Source organism: Nothobranchius furzeri, chromosome 16 (genome assembly GCF_043380555.1).
Source record: "Nothobranchius furzeri strain GRZ-AD chromosome 16, NfurGRZ-RIMD1, whole genome shotgun sequence".
In the NCBI taxonomy this organism is placed as follows: domain Eukaryota; kingdom Metazoa; phylum Chordata; class Actinopteri; order Cyprinodontiformes; family Nothobranchiidae; genus Nothobranchius; species Nothobranchius furzeri.
Genome location: NC_091756.1, coordinates 38,416,823 through 38,444,286, shown reverse-complemented (window position 1 = coordinate 38,444,286; position 27,464 = coordinate 38,416,823). Strand labels below are relative to the sequence as shown.

Here is a 27,464-nt window from a genome sequence, read left to right as displayed (position 1 = left end):
CAGTCGTGTACAAGTGTCGTAAAAAATGAGTGAAAGGAGAACGAAAACATCTGAAGACAATTTTTGACAGACCCCCAAAAGAGTTATCAGTGACAGTCCCACTGAAACCTTTACTTTAATTTAGAAACAAAAATAATTCCTGTTTTATTCAGGAACATAACAATACAAACACACGCGCTTTTTCCTTTTTTCATAAATTTGGTTCGTTTGGAATCAGTTTTCATGTGATTTAAGTCAGGCATCTGCAGGGACACCCCCCAGTGGGAAAAGTGGGAGGCGTTGTTCTATGAAGGCACGAAGAGACGCAGAACAGCCCAGCGCGGCTTCTCCCATGTCTACCGTGATGACAGCTGAGCGTACAGAGACCTCCATGCACCCGGGACAGTCGTGGCACTTCCTAGCGTCAACATGCCGCCTTTAAGATCCCGCAGGGCATCTGGGAACCCTCGGGACGCGTAGCTACCTAAAAGTTGTGTCGCTGAAAAAGGAAACGCCACCAACACTTCACCAGGTTGAAGAAGTTGGATATCTAGTCTGACGAACTCAGATTTTCAACATACTTTACAGGTAAGAAAAACGCAAGAAAACCAAATCCTTTGACTTTTTCACCATTCTTGCTTAATAAAAATCCCATAATTTGATGTAAAATGCTCATCTGCGTGAATATAACCAGTTTACAACACAAATATTCCCAGCTTCTGTCTGGAGGACCTGCGTGCGGTCACGTTGCGCTTTGCTTTCTGTTGGGCTGATTTATGATCTCAACGCTGTTGCAGGCAGTTGTTTTCTACTTTAGACGTTATTTATTCTTCAGGGTCCTCAGTGTGAATACATTACTGAGGTGAATGGGTTAGAGTGCTGCAGACCGAGTAATCCTCCCTGCTGTGTGTCAGCTGTGGCTTCTGCTGTCAGTTGTTCCACCATGTAGACACACACACACACACACACACACACACACACACACACACACACACACACACACACACACACACACACACACACACACACAACCTCCAACCAACCTGCCTTAATTAAAATCTCAGTTTTAGGATGTTTTTTGTGCTTCTGAGAGTAAACTGATGACATTGCAGCTCCACATAATGAGGTGGTGTAAATAGATTTGTGTCCTCCAATGGACACAGGGATTATTCTTGTCCACTACAAACACTTGGGGGCATTATTCCAGTCTTACATTAACATTATTTATGGGATAAACTTCAAGTGCAGATGACCTCCTGACCAGTCTCTGGATAAATGGTGTTTACATCAGACTGGGCAGCAATCTCTTTTTGAATTGAATCCATTTGAACCCTACTGATAACCTGAATGTATGTCTTGTGTAATTACACCCACATCCAAAGCTGATTTAACATCAGTTTTCCATTACAGCACAACTTCTTCAGAAATGCTAAGATATTCCTGCTTGATATGACCACTGGATGCATGTGGAGTGCTACATTTAACCTCTACTGGTGATATCTTGTCTTGTAATTAGACGTACGCATGGTGGCAGTTTTAAGGTTCTTCAAACAGCGTTGCATGAACTGTCCTTAAGTTTTGGAGACTGGATCTGATTTTAGGCTTTAAATCATTTTAATCTATAACATCTTATAGCAGTTTCTTTAATAAGCCATTTAACTGCTGTCAGTTTTACAACATTCAGCTGAAAATGTCATTCCTGCTATGTTTATGGTTTTATATCATAATTCATTTCTAGGTAATTACTTTATGTTGATACTGAAACAGGTTTTGAGATGGAAACTGTCATGGCTCCCATGTACATAGACACCCCATGGACTGGCGCTGCCTATTGGAACTGGCATAGCAACGGGCTGCCATGTTGGATGGGGACAGCAGCTCAAGAGGGAGAGCAGGTTGTCCAGTAATCAGAAGGTTGCAGATTTGATCCTGGCTCTGATCAGAGAATGCTGCTGTTGTGTCCTTGGGCAAGACAGTTAACCCGCCTTGCCTGATGAGGGTGGTCAGAGGGACAGATGGCGCCAGGAAAGTTTATCCAACTAAAAATAACAAATTTTATTTATGCTTATTTACACAATCAGCTATAGCATGGTAGTTAAAATATAAATATTATTAAATAAAATAAAATAATAAAAAAAAAAAAGATCCCAACAGGTAGGTTTGAAAAGTCAATAGAAGTCCCACGTGATCTGTTTTCAATAGTGCGCCTGTTGCAGCTTTAGGCTGCACAAAAACCAGGCAGAGTTGCTCACTCAACTTTGCCTCCAGGTTTGGAGAGTGAGGAATCCATCCAACATGGCGGTGACGATGTTACGCTCATAGACATGAATACATAGACGTCCCTTTGGGGCAATGGAGAGCGTAACCTTGCACTATGGAAAACAGATCACGTTGGATTGGATTACTTTAGACTTTTCTAGCCTACCTGCTAGGATTTTATGTTTTAATTAATTTATTTTCATTTATTAGATTTCTGTTTTAATTATGCCATACTATATATCTGATTTTGTGAAAAAGCATTATAAAATGTGTTTCTTTAGTTGGGTAAGCAGCACCTTCCTCCGTAGAAATAAATGCACTGGGGGCAAATAGAGACTCATCCAAGATGACACTACGACAGCTTCAACAGGCAGTGCCAGTCTACAGGGCGTCTACGTATATGTCTGTGGTTAAGCTCTCCAGCACCCAATGGAGCGTCTACGTATTCATGTCACATAGCCCTCTGACTAGCCCTTTTGCATTTGCTTTGCAATACTTTTGTGCGTTGCCTGTGTGTTAGAAAATACTTAATTCTGTGTATTTGCTGTTTGTGTGTACAAAAATTGAACAAACTCAATTTGGTTAATTTACATGTATGCATCAACCAATTAACAACATGTTAAAACAGCTAAGTAAACTAATTTAACCCTCCCACTGTCCTAATGGGTGTGACCCCGTGAGGAAAGTTGACCATTGAGCAGGGTTGATGGTTTATCCCTTGAGGTCCACATGGCAGGGGTGAGGTGGTGCTCACTCCTCAACCCTACCACATGGACCCAAGGGATAAACCATCAACCCTGCTCAATGGTCAACTTTCCTTGCGGGGTCACACCTATTAGGACAGTGGTAGGGTCAAGGGAAACAACTGTTTAGTCCAGTAGTGATGCAGTTCAATGCATTTTATTTTAATTTAGCAAAGAAAAAAAATTACTTTGTAATTTTAGTGCTTATAACATATTTCGTTAAACAGCTGAGGTTTAGTTGTTGATCAAGCTTACATGGTATTCCATAAATAGTTTAAACAACAAAGGTCATTTGTGTGCAGTGAATTCTGTTTTGAAAAAGTTAAATCCTACAAAATTTGATTTAATGTCATCACATTTTGTATAAATAGTGTGTATTTTGGGACATGTTTTATATCATGCATGTACTTCTTACCTATATGACTGGCTCTGCAGAACAGAAACACCTGTTAGTATCAAACCAATGCTGCGTTTCGAGTGGATGATTTCGAATAGTTCATTCTGCAGTCTGCAGGGAAGCCTCCAGCTTCCCTCTGCAGCAGCATCTGTGTTACGCAACACTGATGACTGATGCAAGCTTAGCTGTTTTTCTTTTTATTGCAACCAGCAATCTATATCTCAAATCAATTAAGTTCTTTTTTTTGCATGCAAACACACATATTTTTCATCTGAGTCTCACTTGGAGGCAGCCATTTCTGTTCTAAGCATCTTTTTCTCCTGTTGCCCTCATCTAGTGTATGAAAAGTAACATTTTGAATGAACAAGCATTCTTTACACTGAATTATTAAACACCAGCAGCAGGGTTGTATATCTTTTAACACATGGTAACAAAGTAATTTGAGACGTAACATGCGAGAGTTCAACATATAGCCGATTATTACTCTGCTGTAGTGTTTAAAACTACCATAGCTCTGCATCAAATGATGCTTCGAAAAAATTAATCTAATGGCTTTTAAACCGTGTTATGTAATCTGTTTTCACCTAAAAGAGGAGATATTTTCCCAAAATGACAGCAGCAGTCCTTAAAAGCATTAGTCAGCTTGGCACAGCAGGCGGGATATGGCAGAAAAATTATCTGTGAGTTAAATATTGCACAATTCTCTGCTTAAGTGATGCAAAAACATGAAGTGAAGCATCCACACACACACACACACACACACACACACACACACACACACACACACACACACACACACACACACACACACACACACAAACAAACATAACACACAGAGATAATTTATTTTAGATTTGGAGAACTGTTTGAAATAATGCGGACTTGTTACAGTGACACAGACATTTTTTGGCCCCTAAGGGGATTATTTTTAAGTTTAATAGCAAAATGAAAGGTGGCATTGAGAGTTAGCTTCTGACGATCCATTTCAGAGGAATCCAGCAGATCTTTATTTAAATATATAAAGCTATAAATGTTGACACCTGCAACTTATTTTCTGATTCAGTTTAAATTGATCTTAATCATAAATATATTTCTCACCAACAAAGCTCAAGGTTGTTCAAGTTTTTCAGCTCAATGATGAGAAATATGTTTGCTCATCCACATCTATCTTTGTTTAGCTGAACCTTAAGCCTTCCCACATTGGTGCTGGCTTGGATTTGAATTCTTTAAGGACTGGAACAGTAACATTTTAGAAGAACTTTGTTGAATTTCTGAACAGATCTTAAAAACTAGCATGCTAGCTTATTGACTTGGCAATCTCTCACTGATGTTCTCGGCCCAAAGAGCTCTGTTCTAAGGTGGGTTTCATCAGAGCGAACGCACATTTCACTGTGGAAGAGCTGATGAGGTTTCTACAGTCATGATGTGATCCCATGTGAGACATTTGTTTTGCAACAGAACATGTGTGAATGATTAGCGCTGAGTTGTGTTCTGAGGGTGCGGCATATCCTTGGGCACCTCTGGGGTCCTCTTAGGGAAAACCTTCTTCCATCCAAACAAATCCTTGTTTCCATAACAACACTGCCTTGGCCCTCTCGGACAAATATCTGAGCTGTTCTGTTCACTGTGGAAATGTTTATGCAAAAAGTCAGTTCCACCCTGTGTGTGTGTGTGTGTGTGTGTGTGTGTGTGTGTGTGTGTGTGTGTGTGTGTGTGTGTGTGTGTGTGTGTGTGTGTGTGTGTGTGTGTGTGTGTGTGTGTGTGTGTGTGTGTGTGTGTCATTGATGTTACATGCTTTGAATAAGACAAAGGCACAAATAAAAGGTAGGAAACTTTAGGAGCACATTAAAATCATCAGGATGAGGAGAATGGAAAATAGATATTCCCTTGTTGAATGTTTGTGTGACATGCTGGAATTCAAACTGAATGAAAATGTGAAGACAGAGGTGGATTTTAATGGGTCTGAGTAAAAAAGAAAGTATTTCCAGCCTTTTTAAACAAACCCACCCAGGGTTTTTCCTACATTCAGCACCAACTCACAATTTCCTGTAAAGTCAGTTGAACACACTGAACACACTGTTTCACGCCATCCTAAATGTTTTTACCTGACGCAAATGATGCACTGCTTTTAAACTTGTATATAAACAGTTTTTTTCTGCCTACTTTTATCCCTGCCTCTGTTTGTGCTTTGAGTGGTATTCACACATCTCTGCACCACATATTTCTGCGGAGTTTGGCGTCTTTAAGGGTTTGACTCCGCTTGCCAGATGTGTTCTTTTCATCCATTTGGCTGAGGTTGAGCAGCGCTGCCTCATCTAAATAAAATGCATCATAAATGAGGCTGTTTTCCTCAGGCCTTTTTTATCGATTCTAATAAAGGAATGGTGGATGATCGTGCCTCTGAAGTCTCTGGCTTGTGTCTAAACTAGATCATTACATTTTATTTAGATGAGTTCAAATGACAAGTCCGATAATCCAGGACTGCAGAATTTAGATTTTTGTGAGGTGAAATCATAACTTCAAATAATCTCAAATTAGTTCTTCTTTTGAAAAGAAGCTGTAAAAACAGAGATGGACTGGATTTAAAATGTTGTCTAGTAAAAAACATGATCTTGCATACAAAAGCTGCTAAACACAAGTAGCTATGGTAATAATTTTTCATAAACATGATAATAAACAGACCAATGTAGTATCTTAGTGTTAATAATTGGGGATTAGACAGTGTTATTAGTCATCTGCAACATCTGTAAGGTTTACAGTTAATAGACCTAATTATTTAGCATCAATGTCAGTAAAGACACTTGGGCGCTTAATTATGTTTTGGTTAACCCGTCTCTTTCTGAACACACAGATTGATATCTAAATCGGTCATGTCGACCAGCCTCATTGCATTCCTGTGGTTCAGACTCCGTAAACATCAGGGTCATAAAACCCACATGACATGAGCACTGACAGCCATAGCAGCCCCCACCACACACACACACACACACACACACACACACACACACACACACACACACACACCACCCACCCTCGCCTTTCACATCTACTGAAAGACTGGATAGGCAAGAGATATGCGACAGGTTTTAATATCCAGAAGTGACCTGTTGTTGTCCGTGTGATTGTGTTACGTTGTTTTTGAGATGAATGTGTTTCAGTGGGCTCAGCGTTCTGGATGGATGAGTGTTCCATCAGCGCTACATTACACAGCACCAGTTCCCAGTAAACAATGCTGTCAAAAGTCATCAGAGTTCATTCAGCGCGCTCCAGAGGATTCCCTCAGTGTGTGTCTCTCTGTCTGGCTGTCTGTCTCTGGAGCTCTCTCTCTCTCTCTCTCTCTCTCTCTCTTGCTCTCTCTCTCTCTCGCTCTCTATCTCGCTCTCTCTCGCTCTCTATCTCTCTCTATCTCTCTCTCTGTCTCTCTCTCTCTCTCTCTCTCTCTCGTGTTTTGTTAACCCCTCTTCCTCGGGTTGTAGTGAGCTAGTGTTCGTTTCCAGCAGTCATAGGTGGGGGACACGCTCTGGACAGGTCACCAGTCCATCACAGGGACAAGCAGAGGAAAAACAACCACACACCTGAGCACAGTTTAAGCTAACATGCATGATTTTGGTCTGTGAGAGGAAACCAGAGTATTAATGTGACCCACACCCCCGTGAGTGGCCGTGTACTTGTCTTAATACGTTTAGGTGGACAAATTTGAACTTTTTACCTGCAGTGTGGACATTTCCACATTGTGGGGATGTTGGGCTGGTCCACACAATGACAAAATACCCTTAAACGTTGTTTTAGAGGTATGGTGTGAATTACAGAGGTGTGTGTGTGTGTGTGTGTGTGTGTGTGTGTGTGTGTGTGTGTGTGTGTGTGTGTGTGTGTGTGTGTGTGTGTGTGTGTGTATTGACAGGCACAGAGGTTGGCAGGCAGACAGAATATGATGCAGCAGCTTTATTGTTGGCATTAGACTGTTAAATAAAAGATGCCGCCAGTCAGCAGGTTTCTCTACCTTCTCTTCTTCATCACACTCAGTAACATTCTTCTATCACTCTTGCAACTGTAAACATTATAAATTGTAAAATAGTAATAGTAGTGTTCTATAGGATTCTCTTTATCTAATTCAAATAAAAAGACAAGCACCAGGGACTGAAAACACGTGTTTTAGGGGCCAGTAAGATTACAGCAGATGTAAATGGCTCAATATTGCATTTGATAAAATAGTTTAGTGAATCTCGGCAGGATGCAAAGAAAAAAAAGCATCAAACTTATATGGCGCTTTTTAGGACACTCAAAGACGCTTGGGTACCAAAATCCTTCCTGTAGATGAATCTGGAGAGGCGATTGGCTATTATCGTTATTAGAAAAATCTGTCATTTACTATAAAATGTATTTATGCAATTCCAAAATAAAAAAGGTCAAACTAAACAAACATATAGCTTCTTGGTGGATGTGACTTGGTTGAATGAGCAACAAACACTGGGATAAAAATAAAACTGATTTGTTCATTTCAAATCCAGTAGCTGGACTTTTCATAAAACAACCGTGTGCATACGTTCTAATCGTGTCAAACTAAAACGGGCTTGAACTAATCCAAGGGCCTTCAAACAGGAGCGGTTCATCAAACTGAGTGATGTTTTTACTGACAACACATGTGCTTTTCTGTTGTTTTATTGCCAAGTTTAAATACTTCTGTATTTTGTTATTTGAACAGAACTTGGATAAGATTTCCGTTGCCAACATATTTGATATTATTTTTCAGAAGTCGTTCCACTTAAGCGAGCTGAAATAACTTAGATTTTTCTACCTTTTTAAATGACTGTAGTTAACCTTTGTAAGTGTTTACTAAATGAGACCCTAAAATGAATTAGTAAAATTAGCCAAGTACACCCTTTTACTAAAGAGTGATAATGTTTCAGGGTCATGTCCCCGATCAGACAGCCGTTGTTCTGTCGTCATCAGCAGTGATATATCTTTGTATTGTGTACATCCAGGTGTGTGTGTGTGTGTGTGTGTACTTGTCTTTGTATGTTTAAGTGGACACAGTTTGACTTTTACACTTTAGAAATGGGCGATTTGGCCTAAAATCTGTATCATGATACATTTTGAAGCACATGCGGTAATATATATATATTGGGGTATTTTTTATAACTTTCTCTGCAGCAGACAGTAACTTTAGCCCAGGGTAGGTGGCCTAGAGAGCTGCTATGACACGTTTCAGTGGTTTTCCTCCTTTAATGGGTTAGATTTGCTGTTCAGCAGCTCAGCTATTTGCTGCTGATTAAAATCAGGTGTGTTGAAGCAGATAAACCTCTAAAACATGCGGGATAATAGCTCTAAGGCCGTGGGGCCGAACCCTGCTGCTAATCTGATGCTATGCTAACGGCTACTTACCAGTCAGAGCTGGTTCTGTTGGGTCGGCTTAGGCGGTTTCAGGTAACCGGTGTAGCAGTAAACCCCGGTAAAAAAAGTAGACAGTAATAATAACCGTCTTGTTTTAAAAAAAAAATTATTTCGGTGGATTACCGTGGCTGCGGTGTAGGCGCGGTGACCCTTACCAGCCACCGTATCATCTGCTGAAGTTGCCGGCGGCACATGCACACTTTGTTGTTTACGACCAAAACTTTCTTTAAGCTAAAGCTGAAATAATGGCCAGAGGAGACAGCAGCACTCGGGACATTTATAATCCCTCAAAGAAGACAAAGTCGGAAGTATGGGCATTTTTTAGATATTTGAAGAATGCCGAGGGACAGCTGATAAAGACGGCTATCCTGTTTAAAGCACGAGCAGAAAAAGTGTCTGTGAAAGGCAGCAACGCTACGTGGCCATCATAATGCAGGCATTGTCTCACGACTCCGCCATCTCCTAGTTTGAATAAAAAACTATTAAATCAAAAGACACATAACATTTGTCATTTCGTCATCATATCCAACACAAGGAAGCCGCATATGTTCAGATCCCCGCCCATTAATATCTGGACGCCAACCTCCGATTAGTGTCTCTGACTCCCAAACTCACCTCAAGTTGTCCATTCGTCTTTTCCGAGTACCAGAACTTCCGACCCGGTCCCAACGTGTCCGTTCCAAAATCCTTCTACTCAAGTGTCCTCTCTTCCCGCAGCCTGCCGTCTCTCCCAACACTCTCCAGCGCTCGTCCGCTAGCCAGTGGCTAAATCAGCGTTGTTTACTTTATCTCCTCAACACTCTACTAACAGCGATGTGGTTCTCCACGCGTTACAGAGACACTCCGACTCAGAGGGCTCCTCCTCAAACATTACCTTTAGACTTTGGTCTCCTTTTGCTGGTAATCTGTGGGAGTTTACGTGCAACGTACACAGCGTCTCTCCGGCTCTAGGCATGGCTAACTAGCAGCTCGTGATGCCCATCTCCACCATGCCAGCCGTGAGCCACGATTAGCTGGTGGATAAGTCAACATCATTTATTTGACCTCCACAGCGTATCCCCGGCTCACCAACCCTCCTTCACCAGCCGTGGCTAACGAGCAGCCAGTGATCGCGCCATAGATTGTAGCGGCAGCCAGTTTGTTTACATCAAGTGCACCATGATCCTCGTGAAACCGGTGTTGTGGGAAATTATGTTCCCCTGAAATATTCTGTTTCCCTTAGGCCACATGTGTCAAGACACAAGGCCCGCTGATCAGATGTGGCCCGCTACATCATTTTATGTGGCCTGCGAGAAATTCAAGTGTCTCAAAATAGGTCTATGCTGCTTCAAAGTGTGCATTGGCTATAAACTACATTTTTCATAATGAATGGTGATTGTGTTAGAAGTGCAGTGACAGTATTTTTCCACTAGGTCACAGTGTATCCACATTCTTGTTTAATTAATGCAACAAGAGAAAATAACTATCCACACATTTACAGTCATTAGCATCCATGCTGCTAGCATCAGCGTCTGCAGTGTTACCTCCTCTGTCTCGGACAAACTGAGAACACTCCTCTTAAGCTTGGTTTATGCTTGACACATTCACTTTCCGCGCGGTGATGCGGCTCGCGGGTGGAACGCGCTTCACAACTCGCAGCGTTTATGGTTCATGCGGCTTGTCTCTGCGGTGAGCCAATATTCTCCCAAACTGAACGGGGCAGCATGGAGCTCTACGGCATGCCTCCAACACTACACCATAGTAGAAGTAGAAATTACTGTTTACAACGTGGCATTCCAGCATTTTTAACAGCGTCCTCGTCTTTTCCGAAAGTGCGAGCTATTTCTCTCCAAGAATTATTAACAACATGTTGATCACGGTGATCTCTGAGAGCTGAATCATACAAATGTCTGTATTTACGAACCTCTGCCATACTAGTTCTTGCCGGTCCGCCATGTTTTTCCGTGTCCGACCGTCCGCGTGGTTAGAAATTTTCCTAGGTGCACGTTGTGGAAATTTTGGGCCGTGCGGTGGCACGGTGGAGGGGCGTGGTTGTTAAAATGACGCAATTTTGCCGCGCGGACCTCGCAGACGCGTCAAGCATAAACCAACCTTTACTCAGCGAGTTTACTCAGAAATTAGCCGACTTTGAAGCCCAGCAACCCTATTTTAACAGCTCAATATTTTAACAGCTCAATAATCTGCTGCTGACAGAGAAAGCGCACCAACCAACTTCCAAACTGAGATGATTTAGCTCCAGTCAGTCTGACTCTAGCTGCTGTAGTTTTTATCTTTCCTCCCCAACACTCTGACCAACAGCGTGGTCCAGATGTTCTCCATGTTCAGCAGCACAAACCTGTGTGAGAAACTGTTGTGTGTGATGAAGATGAACAGAACAACACAGCTCCTGCCTAAGCTCAGAGCCCAACCCCACAGGTGCAGGTGTCTGGCTGGAACAGGTGAGCATCACAGTTCAGAGTGGAGCAAACTGGGCTTGGATTATTTAGATTTTTATGCACTTTTTCTGCTCCAAAGCATGAAGTTAATAGGTGAGATGTTGCATTTTCATTTAAGAGAATTACTATGTTTTATTTATGCTGTTGTCCTGTGCTAAAAGATTTCACCTACTTTAAAACAGGAACTGGAAAGATTACTGATAGAAGAATAGAATAGAAATAGAATAGAAAATCCCTTTATTGTCCCTCAGTGGGGAAAGCTTGGTGTCACAGCAGCAATTACATTCATTACAGGAGCAGAAGAGGAGAGTAAATAATAAGAATAAGCATAAAAACATGAAATAGAAGTACTTAAAAGATTCAAAAGTTTAAAAAATAAAAAGAAAGCTTTATAGATACACATTTTAAGGAATACATTTTTTAAAAATGAGACATAACTAATGACTACCACTGATGTGTGCTTTATTTAAAAATCGATTTGCTCGTGTGTGTTTCCAAAGAAAAAGGTTCAGCCATACAGATCTGTAGGTGAAGGAGTGGGTTTGTCCCGCGGCTTTGTCCCACTTTTTCATTTCGGCCCAGTGTGAATTTGAGTTTGACACGCCTGCCTTAGGCAATCAAGAGCAAATATTTCCAAATTCACAGAACTTATAGTCAATTATGAGGACTAAACTACCTCAAATAAAAGATGGTTAAACTGAGTGAGATCACATCTTTTTACATAACTTTCAAAAATGATAAATAAGTTTGCTGCAAAAGAGTGAACAAGAATGTTTTACTGTATCTTTTTTTATTGTTTTTAGGAGGAAATATAGATAAAAAATCACAAGCATAACATTATTACATTACATTACATAATTTTCCCATAAAAGTTTATCACAAATGTTGTGAAAATAGCCTGAAATGCGATCTTCCGACACGGGGGAACAGACTAATTCAGGGGAACTCAATTTCTCACAACACCTGACCTCCTGGCTGACGTCACCCCTCCACCGTGTGTGAATCGTGACCGCTTCAAGATCTAACAGAACTAGCTTGCTTCCTTCAGGACTGGTAGGTTGACAAACAGTCATAATTATAAATGCTTTTTTAAAGAGGCCGATTAGCTTGTTTTAAGCTTTGTGTGGGTTAGGCTACACAGGTTGGAAATTGATTATACAGACAAACTCACGAGTGAGCCACCGTGGCTGCAATACTTTCTCTGGACTGCATGGCGCTAAAGAGTCACATTTTTCATCATGATTTCAATGGATTTCTCACATGGGGCCTTTAAGTAAAAAGTGTTGGAGTAGTGCTGCTCTTGAGTGCATAAGTCTACTCTACCCAGCCCCGCCTATGGATCGGGGCGGCCAAACTGTTTCCCTCAGTGGGACAAAATAAAAATCTTCTGTATCTCCCACTCCTATTTATTATGTCATGATGTGTTGTTGGTCATTTCAGGGTATTACATGTACTAATTATAGTGCCAGAAATGTGTTTTATTTTCTTCAGCTAAATAAACCTAGCCAGGCCAGCCAGCCCCATGCTTCCTCATGGGAAGTTCTCTGTGTAGAATTAAACAGAGGGCGAGTCTGGCAGGCCAGGCCAAAATAAACCCTCTATATCAGGAAAATATTGTCCTCAGTTTGTGTCCTTCTAGTGAGATTTACAGATTTGGGAAAATGTCATCAGGCAGTAATCCTTGTTAAATTCATAATGCGGAGAGAGACCAGCTCTCATCTAACCATAACCACTTAATCACCAAAATTTATGTTTTGCACAAATATAACTTATGACATTACTCTGTGTGGAACAATTTTTATGTTCTTTATAGGGTTATGGTTAGGGTAAGGGTTAGGAGACACATTTTTTTTAAGTGGATGGTAACAAATTTGTGGCTGGGTGGAGGCGAAACATATCTCGAGGGGGAACAGATATTGACTAAACACTGGCACGGGCTTCAGATGCAGGGCAAACAATTCTACCGACAGGGAAACAGATTTTACCAGGAACATCAGGGAAACAATTCTACCCTACAACACCGGTTCTGTCTTGATGTGCTGAGACTTCAGCTGCGTCTTCTCCTGATTCTGGTTAGGCTGGCAGATTCCATTCTTCGTGTTGCTCTGTTGAAGCTGTAACACTGTTTTACTCCTCGATGATGTCATCAGCAAGCGCCTCTATTAGCCGGTAGTGTATAATTTTATATCAGCCAAAATCATACCGGTTATACCATTTATACCGTGCATTATTAACCTGTAATGTGTGGACATTTCCACATTTTGGGGAAATTTAGCTGGTCCACACAGTGCAAAACACCCTAATACTTAGTTTTAGAGGTATGTTATGAATTAAATTTTAGTTGAGGTTAGGGTTAGGAATGTAACAGCATTAGTTAGGGTTTGGGTATGGGTTAGGCATAGTGGAGTCACTAAAATGAATGGAAGTCAGTGGAGGGTTCACACAAGTACACACACACACGTGTGTATGTGTGTGTATGTTTGTGTGTTGACTTTTCCGTCTGGCATAATCCTGCTACTTTCTCCAGCTCTGTGCCAAGTTGTGCACGCTTGTCCCATTCAGATGTTTTTTAAGGATTGTAACTTAATGTTGTGGTGTGTTTAAATTATTTAAACTGATGCATAATTACATTTTCCTGTCTATGGGCTAATGAACTCTATTCAGAGTCCCAGTGCTTATCAGAGAAGACCATGTGAATCATAACAGTAGAGACACACCTGCCAATAAGACGTTAGATGCGGTAATCTGTAAGATGCCCCTTGTACTTTAACATTTCATGGGTGTAACACTGAAATATTTTCTTAATGGAAATGTTTCCTACAGCCCAACCTGGAAAATAACCCTTTTCAAATCAAATTTAAACAAATAATTCTGCTGCTGTACATCAGAGTCATCTAAACATGTACTTCATCCCTCAGTAGAAGGAAAAGACAGATAGTCTTAAATCAGTAATTTAATTGGTTTTGATTAGTTTACAGTGGCAGGATCAATCTTCTGTATGTGAACAATGCAGGTATCTTCAGTTTGTCTGAGTATGATGTAACGGTCAGTGACCACGGAGGCTGTGACACACTGATGAACCCAGAAATAACATTAAGAATAAGAAGCTTGTCTGGCTGAGTGCAGATCTGTGGATTATCTCCAGGCAGGTTTCAGTGGTACAGTGATTCTTAGCAGATCCTGGTGCAGAAGTCAGGGGGGTTTAGTTTAGCTGTGGTGGTGGATGACAGCCTTTGATTAAAGCAATAAATGTTACTAAGTTTAGTTTGAATGCTTTGGCAGGAATGAAACAACACGGTATCCTGCAGCCTATATTCAAACACATTCTGATTCAGTTTAGGTTTTTGGTTTGTTTACTTCTATTTGGTTGGACTGAATGTGAGCCGTAAAATGAGTTTTTCTTCTTTTTTGTCAGATCTAAAGCATTTTTGGCAATTTAGAAAAAATGTGCAAAAGTAATAATTAAAAGCCATCTTAGTTCTATAGTTATCTTTTTTAATGGCCTTTGTTCCGAAATAAATAGTTTTCATCGCGGACTGATGTGCTAAATGCTAGCCTGAGTCCAGTCAAAACAAAATGCATTGCTGCCATCTTAAAGGCACACTGTACAACCCTTTAGAGGGTTAATGAAACATCTCTTAGGTCCCACCACCCCCGTGGCCAAAATACCACACTAGCAATTTCAGAGTATTAGGACTGCTCCCCTAAGTCACACATCTTGCATGAAGCAGTAACGTTTTAGGGCAATCTATGTTTACACCTCAGAACAGACTAGCTATTCCTGGTTAGAGTTTATTGTAACGTTTTTATCATGGTGAAGCCTCAGAAAAGACAAAGAAAACATTTTTCTGATTAAGTTATAAAAATAAAAATATCGTCTGGCCACACAAGGAGTCAAGCAAGAGTCAACATCAGGAGTTATCTGAATTTTGAGACCTCAGAGACGGATACAAATTCAAATACTGATCATTTTATTGCACTTGTAAGTACAACTATAATATGTTTTGGTTTGTGCATGTTTTAGCTTTCTGCGGGTTTGCAATTATTTCTAAATATGTTTGTCAGGTGGTAGCAATCACATCCTGTTCCGTCACACACCCAAAGACCCACATAAGCTTCTTCTTACCTGGCAAACACTCACTGATGCTTTTTCATCTCTGACTGTGGCCCTTGCATCCTCAGACACCATCATATCCTCAGCACGCCGCCCGGACCTTGGCATCTGCTGTGCAGCTGTCGGCACGTGTTGTTGCGCTTCCGGCTGCGGTTCCGTCAGCGAGCCGCTCATAACTTGTAGTGTATCTTGCCTGTCTGTGATCACCCACTACTCTAAATCAACGTTGAGGTTTGCCAACACGCTACAGCATTTCTCTGTGGTCACGTGATTCCTCCTCTCGTGATCTTGGTCTTTACCAGGAACTCTGTTCGTCAATAGTAAAGTGGCTAGCCAACATCCTAGCGCTGGAGTCTGCATTCAGCACGTTTCCTGTTTGTCGTGAAAACTGCTGATTTGTCTGATTTAGTGATAAACCATTCCTGTAGAAATGAATGAAAGCTGATGAGACATTTCAGCAGTCAGATTAAGGTGTTAAAAACACGTGCACACAGGAGAAGTCTCAGTTTTGGTGAATTAACGAGCAGGGGTATACAATTACTTCCTGGAGGGCCGGTATCCAGCACGTTTTAGTGGTTCCTCTGCTCCAACACACTTGTTTCAGTGGTTGAATCACCTGTGCAGCAGCTCATCAGGCTCTGCAGAAGCCTGTTAATCACCTGCTGATTGAAATCAGGTGTGTTGAAGCAGGGTTAAAACCAAAATGTGGTGGATACTGGCCCTCGAGCCCCAGAATTGCATACCCATGCTCTAGAGGGTGCTAAAAGCGAGCCAGAAACTCTGAAGGGTTCCTTTTAAACAGCTCCAGTCCCCCAAAGTTCACAGGAGTTTAACCAGAATTTCATTAATATCACTTTTCAATTATTTTTATAGTTGTTTAAATGTATTTTTCTGGTTCTAATGTAGAAACATGCAGCATTTCTGGTGCATTCAGGGGCCAGCTCAAGCTGGAATCTTGCTAGCTGTTAGCTTGTCGCATGTTCCTTTACTCATTATTACTTACGAGATGTTTCTTCAGGATCCATCACTCATTCAGTGCTTGGACCCAACAGGTTGAGTGAAAACATTACGGCCTCACACCGGCCCTACTACAATAATACATATCCAGATGGATATGTTCGCATTCACTACCTATGTTCCCCTCATAACGGGTCCCATTCAATCCATTGCCCTCTTGTCACCCTGGGCTCCTTATTATCTTATCACCCCTCATACATGAGCCGGTGATTTCATCAATGGATCTTTAAATTCATCCTGTTGTGGATGATCATTTTAGTGGGAACCCCACTCTTCTTTCTGGCTGCCTCAGCCTTCTAAGCCCTTAGGCTTAGGCTGAGCGACCGTCTCAAAGAAGAGAATTGTTGGATGTGCCCATTCGGTTTGAGCTAACCAGTGTGGTGTAAACTCATCCAGCTGCACATTATTCCAATAGCAGCTGGCTTAAGGGCTAAGACTAGACGAAATAGAACGTTGGTTACGTATTGTAACCCCAGATTCTATGTCTAGTCGCAGCCCTTAAGCCACTGGTCCCACTGGTTCTGATAGGACCAAGTGCCATCGGATTCGAACAGTGGAGTCGCTCCACTTATATACCCACGGGGGTGCCCACCATTGGTGGGCGTACATTTAAGCTCTTCATGATTGGCTGATGCTGAGATCACCCTTCCAATAGCAGCTAGCTTAAGGGCTGCAACTAGACTCATAGAATCTGGGGTTACAATACGTAACCAACGTTCCTGCTCAGGCCAGCAGTGCTGCTGTTTATAGAGAATGTTCTGAGAAGACTTTGCTGCATATAAAAGTAACGGAAGACATCAGAGGCCTAAAAAAGTAGTGTGAAGTTTAATTTGTGTCTGATGTGTAATTTAAAAACAGCAGATGTTTTTGTTTCAGCTGTCTGCATGAGTGGATCGTTGCATTGTGCAGCAGGACATAGACAGAGCTGTTTACACTGTCACAGTCTTAAGTAGGAGCACAGCTCAGTGTAGCTGAAGCTTTTGTCTTCAACACAAACACATGAATCTGTGTTTTACCCCTTCAATCTGCATCTGTTCACAGAAATCGTCTCATTTGCTTAGATGTGCCTCTCAGCGAGTTGGTTGAGTCATTATTTTTCACAGTTTCATAGAAATCATGCCTCACAGTATCATGTCTGAATGTGTTTAATGCAACAGGGTGCCTGAGATGCAACACCCGTTTATTAGCAGAATAGCAAGCATCGCTTTTTTTTATTAACTCGATTAACAAAATTTTGGTGCTTAACACTTTGATAAATGTTAAGTCCTTTTAAACACCAGACAGTTTGGGTGCATTTGAAGGAACCGTTTAGAAATGCTCACATAGTTAATCTTTGTATTTGCCCATCAGCTTTTGACATTAGTGCAGCTTTTAGTTCATGACATGCAACTGTGAATGGAGGTTTTGTAATAAACATACAACATTGTGTTGTGTGTGCAGCAGGAGTCAGCTGCATTATCCATTCATCCATTCATTTTCGGCCGTTTATCTTAGGTCGGGTTGCGGGGGCAGTAGCCTAAGCTGAGAGGCCCAAATTTCTCTCTCTCCAGCCACTTGGGCCAGCTTTCTCCGGGGGAACCCTAAGGTGTTCCCAGGCCATCCGAGAATCATAGTCCCTCCAGCGTGTCCTGGGTCTTCCTCTGAGTATTTTCCTAGTGAGACGTGCTCAGAAAACCTCACCAGGGAGGCATCCAGGAGGCTTCCTAACTAGAGGCCCAAGCCACCTCAGCTGGCTCCTCTCGATGTGGAGGAACAGCGTGTTTACTGCGAGCCCCCCCCCGGATGACTGTGCTTCTCAGCCTGTCTCTAAGGGAGAGCCCAGCCACCCTGTGGAGAAAACTCGTTTCAGCCGCTTGTATCCGCGATCTCGTTCTTTCAGTCACCACTCATGACTATAGGTGAGGGTAGGAACGTAGATTGACCGGTAAATTAAGAGCTTCGCCTTCTGGCTCAGCACTCTCTTCACCATGACAGGTAATTACGCCCACATCACTGCAGATGCAGCACCAATCCACCTATCGATCTTGTTCTCCACTTTTCTCTCACTCGTGAACAAGATCCTGAGATACTTGAACTCCTCCACTTGAGACAGGTCCTCATCCCTGACCTGGAGATGTCATTCTACCCTTTTCTGACTCAAGGCCACGGTCTCAGATTTAGAGGAGCTGATTCTCTTTAGAGTTATTTCACACTCTGCTGCGAACCGCTCCAACGAAACCTGGAGATCACATTCTGATGAAGCCAACAGGACCACATCATCTTAAAAAGCAGAGACCCGATCCTCAGGCCAACAAAACAGATCCCCCAACACCTTGGCTGCGCCTAGAAATCTTGTCCATAAAAGTTATGAACAGAACTGGTAACAAAAACAGCCGTGTCAGAGTCCAACTCTCACTTCAACTCAGAGCTGTCAGCTGCTAGCCTAGTGAACTAGACCAATTCTTGCTTTGCAAAGTTTACTAAATAATACATTTATTTAGTCTGGCTTGCCAGGCTAGTCAGCTGCATAATTTTTTTGTTAAACTGTTATTCCCTTACACTGCTGGTTTAAGTGTGGTTTATGTGCGTAGTCGTTCACACCCAGCCAAACATTTTGCAACTTTTCTTAGGCAAAAATAAAGCTGTGGATCATGTCCAGCACATGTTGATTCCAACAGAGATCTCATAATTGTGACAAACTGCAGCCCTCCTCTCTTGTCTCCTCTTCTTCATTCTGTCCAGCTTACTCTGAGAGGCGCTATACAAGTGCGGGTCATTTATCATTTATCATTTAATTGGCAGCCAAATACTCCAAAGAGTATAGAAGTTATTTAAGCAACACAGGCTTTGTTTTCCTGTAATTATTCACTAATCTATTTATTAAACTTCTTCAGTTGCTACAAAACCCCTAAAATGCTAGCTCCTGAATCTTATCATATCAGCTACAAAATGTGTACTGATTTGAGTAATGAATAAAAGAAAAAAATGTAGTGAATACATGGCTGAATTAATATGAATAATTGATCTAATGTTACTGTGAGAAACTTAAAGATATTCCCGTTCTTTGATGCTTGTTCCCTTGGAATAGAGGAGGACTGAGGAATGTAGGTTATCCATCTTAAGTAGAGCTCTTTTTTTCTTTCTCTTGTTATTCTCTGTCCCCTGCCTGTCCCACATTTCTCACGCTCTCTCTACTCTTCTAAACTGGTCGTATTTCACAAAGCTTTGCTCTCTCACGGACATCGGCTGATTTACATATCAGTGACTTAGAAAGGTACCCACTGGTTTTCTTATTAAACAAACAGAAGGCTTTCACCTGAACTTTGTCATGTTGCTGTTCTATGTTTTGTGTTTCCTTCAATAATGTTTCCTGTATCGCTCTGTTGCCCCCTGCAGGTGATGAGGAATGGAGCCAGGGTCGGTGGTGCGTGCTGTGTTCGAGTTCCTCCCCAGCGTCTCCGAGGAGCTCCCACTTTTTGCTGGTGATGTCATCGAGGTGATCAGTGTTGTGGATGAGTTCTGGTTGCTTGGTAACAAAGATGGGGTCACAGGTAATTATCATCAAGTTGCTGTTTGAAATCATTCCCATGAATTATTCTTATCAGTCTAGATGAGTTTCGGCTTAAGGAAGAGTAAGAGTTCCAGCTATAGCTACTTGTACCTGTAATAGAGTCTAGAATTAGCATCCTTGCATAATCCATTGATTATAGTCTGAGTTTGAAATGAGCAGATTTTTGACATTTAGCCAACCTCTTAATTAGTGCATGAAGAAAGTTTTGCAGTGCAGGAAGATTAATTTCTAGGGATGTAAAAAATAACGGTAAACTATTGTGATTTTTTTTGTGTTGTGATACTGAAACAATATTTAGAGCAGTGTATTGATTCCTTCATTAAGAAGTTACGTGCAAATATTTGCCACATTTCTTTTGTGTTGTGCAACTCTGACAGCTGCGTACCAACTTCATTCTGGTGGAAAACGAGCTCTCACGATAACACTGGATGTGTCTGGGAAGCGTCTGGCCTTGAAAACATTGTCTTTTGGTATTACATCTCTACCTCCATATTCTTGTCCTATTAATTTTCTATTTCAAGTCATAGAACAAAAATCACTGCATTTCCAACATTACTTATAATAATTTCTTGGGCATGAGTGCAGCATGGGTGCTTTCATGTTTTTTTGGCCCTTGAGAAGCAGAACCAAGATATCTCACCAGATTTAGCCAACAACCCATCCTTTCCACACATGTAAATACAGAAACCCGTTGATGTCCATACATTAGTTTAGGTGTAATAAGACAAACAAAAAGAAACAGAGGGAAAAAGTATTAAAGATGGTAACTGAAATGTGTTTATCACTTCATACACAAGTTTGTTGGATATTACAGCTTTAACTCATTCACTAGCAGCCATATCCTCATCAGAAAAGCCTGACTGCCAGCGTTTTTACTGTTTTTTGATGAGTCACAGAACATTGCGCTCTATGATGAAGTCAACGCCAAAACTATCAAGACAAAGAGTAGACTCACTTCTTACATCAGGAAGAATTTGCGTGTTTCTAGTGTTGTCTGTTCTTTCATAATCCGTTGTCTAATTGTGATCGGCAGAAGCTTTTCCATTTCGTGCCTCACTTTTTTCACAGCAGCGGCCCAAAATGATCTCCTAATTCATTGATTTTCTGCTTCCTGATCATGTGACGTGTGACAAACGTGGATGAAGATCAGCTCTAGACCCGTGATGTTTGTTCTCATGGTGCAGGGGCTCGTTCCGTCGCCTGCCCAGTAAAAAAAAATTATCATTGTAGTCGCATTGACGACTTTAGTCATCAATGGCAGCAAGTGGTTGAATTTAAAATGACTACATTAGTCGTCAATGGCAGTAAATGATTTAAGAGACCTCCTGTATGGAGAATCTAGTCCAGGGGTGTCAAACATGCGGGCCGGATTCGGCCCGCAAGCGGGTTAAATTCGGCCCGCGAGATGGTTGTGTAAACTTTATTTTCATACTTTACAATGTAGAGTGAAAATAAACTTATCTTTGTGAGCAAGTTTCCTCTGTAATGAGTATAAATGAAACAAAGCTGCACTCAAGGCTCACACAAGAACTTGAATCACATCCTGAAGGTGGCTGCCACTCAGGATGTGACTTCTGATATTGATGTGCTGGTGAAAGCTAAAAGATGTAAAGTAAAATGAGTCTAATATACTTTAAGTGCTGCATGAAACTGGGCTGGTGCCTATCTCCAGCGGTCAGTGGGCAATCAGGCGGTGTACACCCTGGACAGAGAGTCAGTCCATCGCAGGGCAACACAGAGACACACAGGACAAACAATCATGCACACACACACTCACACCTAAGGACAATTTGGACAGACCAATCAACCTAACAGTCATGTTTTTGGACTGTGGGAGGAAGCCGGAGTACCCGGAGAGAACCCACGCATACACAGGGAGAACATGCAAACTCCATGCAGAAAGATCCCAGGCCAGGAAGCGAATGCAGGACCTTCTTGCTGCAAGGCAACAGCTCTAACCACTGCACCACTGCGCAGGTGTGATTCTGGCTCATTTTCATTCATTTTGGCCTTGTTCTGACCTCTGGGCTTTTGTTCTCTCCATATGTTTTCTACAGGTTTCATTTCATATGATTGGCTGGGCCAATGTAGCACAATTATGTTCTTTCTATGAAATTGCGTTTTAGCATTTCCTTTGCTGTGTGTTTGTTGTCAAAGTCCTTCTAAACGGTCTACTATACTTTCTTCATGTGTGAAGTAACTGGACAATAGAATGCCCGTCACCTTAGGACCACTAATAACTGCTAAATTTTAAGGCTGAATAGTGTCTCCTAATGAGAGTTCTACCTGTCTAGTTAATCTTATTTTATCAGTTCCTCTTTTGAAATTTATCTCGACATCAAGACTCTATCGACGCATTTCTTAAATGCCTTACTTGTGATCCAGCATACCGGTACAGCCCCTGACCTTTTGAGTGGGCAGACCCGGCTCGCGCTTGTAGAGGCCTTACTTTCGTGGGGAACCAGACCGGACTACTCGACGTGGGTCTAGTACCGGGCTTACCTCTTGCTGGTTTGGACCCAGGGATTGTGCTGGCCAGGAGAAGTCTCTCCAGACGATCCAGTTTCTTTTTTTTTTTTTTTTTTTTTTTTTTTTTTTTTTTTTTACCGTGTCCTGTCTGGCTGTGAAGCAAGCAGAATTGATGTCTGAATGCTGGTGACAAGCCTTACAGATTTATTCTCAGGTGGAGCATCAAAGCGTTTGCTTTTAATGTCACGCCTGATACATAAAACTTTATTGTTATTGTTGTTGAATGCTTTGTAATTCCGACCAGACACGGAGACAGAGGTGAAATAGAAAGGAAGAGAAAAGGTGGAGAGAGAGGAGGGGGGGGGTCCACAAAAATAAACAATGAACAAGAGTCTGCTTCTAGACCTGCAGAAAAAGACAAAAAAAAAAACAAAAGGACACAAAAAAGGGACACAACAACAATACAACAAGATCTACCTATCACTGCGTCAACTTGATGAAAAAAAAAACAAAAAAAACAATATATATATATATATATATATATATATATACATATATATATATATATATACATATATATATATATATATATGTATATATATATATATATATATATATATATATATATATATATATAATCAACATTGCTTAACTGAAGAATCACGATAATAAATCACAATGCATTAAGTGCCCCCCATAGTCTTAAGACATGTGTTGAATGTGCCCAAGCCCATACTTTTGAGAGCACCATGTGAGCACCTGTGTGTGTACACGCGCTAGTTTATTTAAGGTTTCTCTATAGGAGCGTCCAACAGAGAGTGTGAGGGACCACAGATCCGCCCCCCAAAGATGCGCAGGAGACGGGGGGAGCTCCAAGTCCCAGAGATCCAGGCGCTGCCCCAGAATGCAGGAACCCCAAGGAGACTGCAACCAGAAAGGCCCCCGCCCCCCTCGAGAGGCACAGAGGATCGCCCCGGGGGGCACAACCAGCAGCCGGCAGAGTCCCTGGAGATATCAACGGCAAGCCCACAGGCCCGCCCGCAGCCTCCCACCCCCTAGCCGGCCGAGCCCGGGACCCAGCGACCCGGGACCCAGGGGTGACCACCCCCGCAGGGGACCCAGCAGAGCCCAGGGACCCAGACCCCACCAGACAGCCACCGGGATCTATCAGGCAGATGCCAAAATCTTAAACCCCCAGACCCGGTTGCCACGAACACTCAGGCAGACCATGGCACAAGCCCCCACACCAGGTGTGGCAGGGGGAGGGGGGACAAAGATCTATATCATCAAGAGAAGTTCCAGGAGAGGGGAGGACCCAAAGGCCCCACCTGACATATACAGTCATACACAAACACAGTCACACACTCCCTCCCTCATGCTCACACATGCACATACAACCCAAGACTTACAAAAATGCACGCCGGACACTCACTCATGCTCCCCATACACACCCTATTAACTCTGGTCCCGGTACTGCTGCACATGGGGTACAACCATCACCGGTAACCAGAGTTTGACCCTTTCTGCTGGGGTGCTGATGAGCAGGCTCCCCCGCCCAACGCCGAGCACAGCAACCCACCACCCCAGACCCCAACCAGACGGCCAGATCTCCCTCCTAGCCTCCAGCCCCAGGAAGCCTAGCAACAACAGAGGTGGCTAAGACCCCTAGTCTCCCTCCACCTGCTCCAATATAGTGTTGTGTGATCATGAGGTGTATTCCATGGCTGTGGTGAGTGGGCAGTGCGGGCATCATCCGACATATGCCAGCTGATGCCACCGCACCACCCCACTTACACCCTCAGCCATCAGTGTCTAAGTGCGGTTTAAAATTGGAAGTGGGCACCGGCACTCGGGAGGAGGCTGAAATATCCCCCTGCCAAATGCCGTTGAATGTGCTCACTCCCAAGGCCCTAAGTGTGTGTTTGTGTGGAATGTCGTCAGTGGAAGTGTATAAGGTGCAAATAAAATTGGGGGGCAGGTTGCCACAGGAATGTGGAAATGGGGTCCATACCCGCACTCCCTGACTTGCCCACCCCCCAAGGTCCCATGTGTATGTTTGTGTGATGATGTGAGGGAGCAGGAGGAGAGAAATATGTGGGGATGGGGAGGAATGGCTGGTTGGGCTTAGCCCTCCAGGGAGCCAGCTCCCCTACTGGCCCCAGTAGGCACCTCTGTTGTCAAACTGCCACCCAGAGCATGGAGACCCCAGCCCATCCTGCCAGGGCCCAAAGCAGCAGCATTACAGAGCCTCACGGAGTCCGAGGGCACCAACCCAGCCCCATCCCAGCAGAATATCTATGCCCACCCCCGCATTTGCACAACTTCCAGAATATATAAGACATGGGACATCCAGGTAAGGTTTGGTCCTCCCCGTCCTGGACCTCCCCCTCCCCTGTGATGGAACGGCAGTGGAGCCAAGGTCTACCTGATGCCCCCGAACCCGGGCCAGGCACTGCTGCGTGTTCCTGCCTTCTTCCCGGCAGCATACATGTCAGGACCCGACCCCCAAGGCCCCGCCCAGATCCCCACACGGGGCCGGCCACCCCCAAACCCCGAGCCCCCAGGCCCCCACCCAGACCCACCCAGGGGTATTGCAGCCGCCAGACAGTGACCCATGGCTGCCGCCAAGATCCCCCAAGGGGCCCCACTCACAACCGCCAGCAGTCCACCCCCCGAGGCAACCCAAGCACCTCCAGAGGGGGGCAACAGCCCCCCAGTCCCAGACACCCCCAGTGAACCCACCTCCAGGGAACATCCGGATACTCCAAACTCAGACCCCACACCCCCCCACCCACACCATCCCGCAGGACAACATCAATGGCCCCCCACCCTCGCTATGTGATGGAACCGATCAAAGGAGCCCAGAGAGATTCATCTGAAGTGGAAGCAGAGGCTATATCAAGTGCAATATGATCTAACAAAAGATTTCCATACTGGTTAATGCAGAGAGTTTCTCTATTTTTCCAATTCAAGAGGATAGTTTTCTTAGCGATGCACATGGCAGTCAGAACCACGTGAACCAAAGATGTTGCAATCGGGACATCGTGCAGCTGTCCCAGTAAACAAAGAGAGGGGGAAGTTGGGATATGACATTTCAGACATTTTGACAGATCCTCACATACTCTACCCCAAAATTCCTGGACAGGTGAGCAGGACTACAGTGCATGAATGTAATTGTCAGGAATGTTGTTTGTGCAGTGTGTACAGGTGTCAGACGACACAACCCCCATCTTGAACATCCGATGACCTGTGTAGTGTACTCTGTGTAGAATTTTGTACTGAATTAATTGTAAATTGGGGTGTCTGATCATTTTAAAAGTTTTTAAACAAGTTTGGGACCAGAAGCCCTGGTCAAAGCTAACTGATAGATCCACCTCCCACTTTTCAATAGGGATTGCAATTTTATCGTCTATTTTGGACAGTGTCTTATATACTTTAGACAGTAGTTAGACGATCCTGTTTCTAAACCCCACCAAACTGGTGGCAAGGGTATCGTAAAATTCTGATGCAGCGGAGCATGCAGCAGCTTCAGATCCAGAGATGCCGCACGAGCCTTGTTGATTCCAGCCGGCCTCTGGGGTCAGTACTTTTTCCATGTCATTAACACATGGATGTTGATGGGTGATTTGCTTGCTAGACGGGTTGTTGCCGATGTCTGGGAAGGATTTCATGTCAACAGAACATTTAGAAGTATATTTACTTAGGCGACATGTAAACTACTCACTGTAGATCTGATGAGGGGGAGTTCATAATAAAACAAATAATATTTATTTAGATTTCGTTGATGAAACACGATGTGCATCTTAAGATATGAGAGCTTCTGTCTGTTTCAGAGTCCTTCCTAGGGGAGTTGGGACAGTTGTGCCTCATTCTGCACTGCTAGCTAAGTAGAGCTGATGCTGTTAGCCCACATTTAAGTGTGACTTCATGCTGCAATTGAAGGGAATCCCACCCATGCTTATGTAATTTCCAGGTGTTGCAAAAAGCATTTGATTTTCATACCTGTGTTAGCTTTGCTCTTTGTCTTTCACCACGTTGTTTAATAGCTGTAACTATTTATGTTTTAATTTTCAAAACAGTTCAATCTCATGTCCTCAAAGACACCATGCACCTCCAACATTAAGAGCTGTTAAAGGTTGAATATGGAACATGAACACCAAAGCAACATCTAGTGTGTGGAGGTTGTAGCTGCAACAATAGAACAAGGTTTCCAGCCGTCGGGGTGGCAGGTTCGCAGCCAACGTGAAATTATTTATTTGGGTCCATCTGTTGTAGCTTCACCTAAACTCACTCTGGTTTTGTTTAATCATCGCTCCTCTTCTGAGAAGGATAACAACATCTTCTGGGCTCAGACGCAGCTTGACTTGTAGAGTCTGCCATTTTCCACAGTGCCAGCCTCGCTGTGCCAAGGGAACTGTTTGACAACCTGCAATGGTGCCCTCTGTTGGCTGGTAGATGTAAACATAAACCCAGGGTCGCACCTGTCAAAATAAACATTTCATTATTTTTAATTAAAATTATACCTCAAAAGGAAACACTGTACCGTCATTCTGCACACCTCTAGGAGGTATTATTTTTTTAATATAGCTTTTTATGAAATTGTTCCATATTCAACCTTTTAAAGGAAAGCTTTTCTCCTTGAGGAGGTTAAGCTGTAGTAGCTATTATCATTAGTCTTGGTCTGAATAATGCTGTGGATTATGTCTGCTGTGGTCCCCAGACTCTGGACCTCTCTCCCCCTGAGCCTGAGATCAGTGGACTCAGTGGTCTCCTTTAAAAAGCAGCTAAAACTCACCTGTTCAAGCTGGTTTTGGCATGATCTTCATCATCACCCTCTCCTTATTTTGTTCTTGTTTCATCTTTCCTGGGATCCATTTATTTACCTCTTTCCTATTCATTTTCTCGCTCCCTTTCCTTACATATTTTTTGTTCTTTTCTCCTTTTGAATATATTTTTAATCATTTTAAAATCTTTTTATACTTTAATTTTTTTTGTTTTTGTGAAATGCCTCGTGATTTTTATCTTTAGCTGCACTATTTAAAAGATTGTCTTCTTCTTCTTCTTCATCAGATATTTAATTAAAAATAACTTGTACCAATTTCTCATTTCA

The 27,464-nt window shown here is 42.8% G+C and overlaps 1 protein-coding gene across 2 annotated transcripts in view; it reads left to right on the top strand.

Moving 5' to 3' along the window:
* The first annotated feature begins 361 nt into the window (after nucleotides 1-361).
* The window catches only part of dnmbp (dynamin binding protein), a 62,284-nt gene continuing 35,181 nt past the window's right edge, over nucleotides 362-27,464 (top strand). For both annotated transcript variants that reach the window (XM_015963117.3, XM_015963115.3), the window contains exons 1-2: nucleotides 362-567; nucleotides 19,711-19,865. In XM_015963117.3, the coding sequence (XP_015818603.3) occupies nucleotides 19,721-19,865 (145 nt within the window). In that variant the 5' untranslated portion in view covers nucleotides 362-567; nucleotides 19,711-19,720. The remainder of the gene's footprint in view (nucleotides 568-19,710; nucleotides 19,866-27,464) is intronic.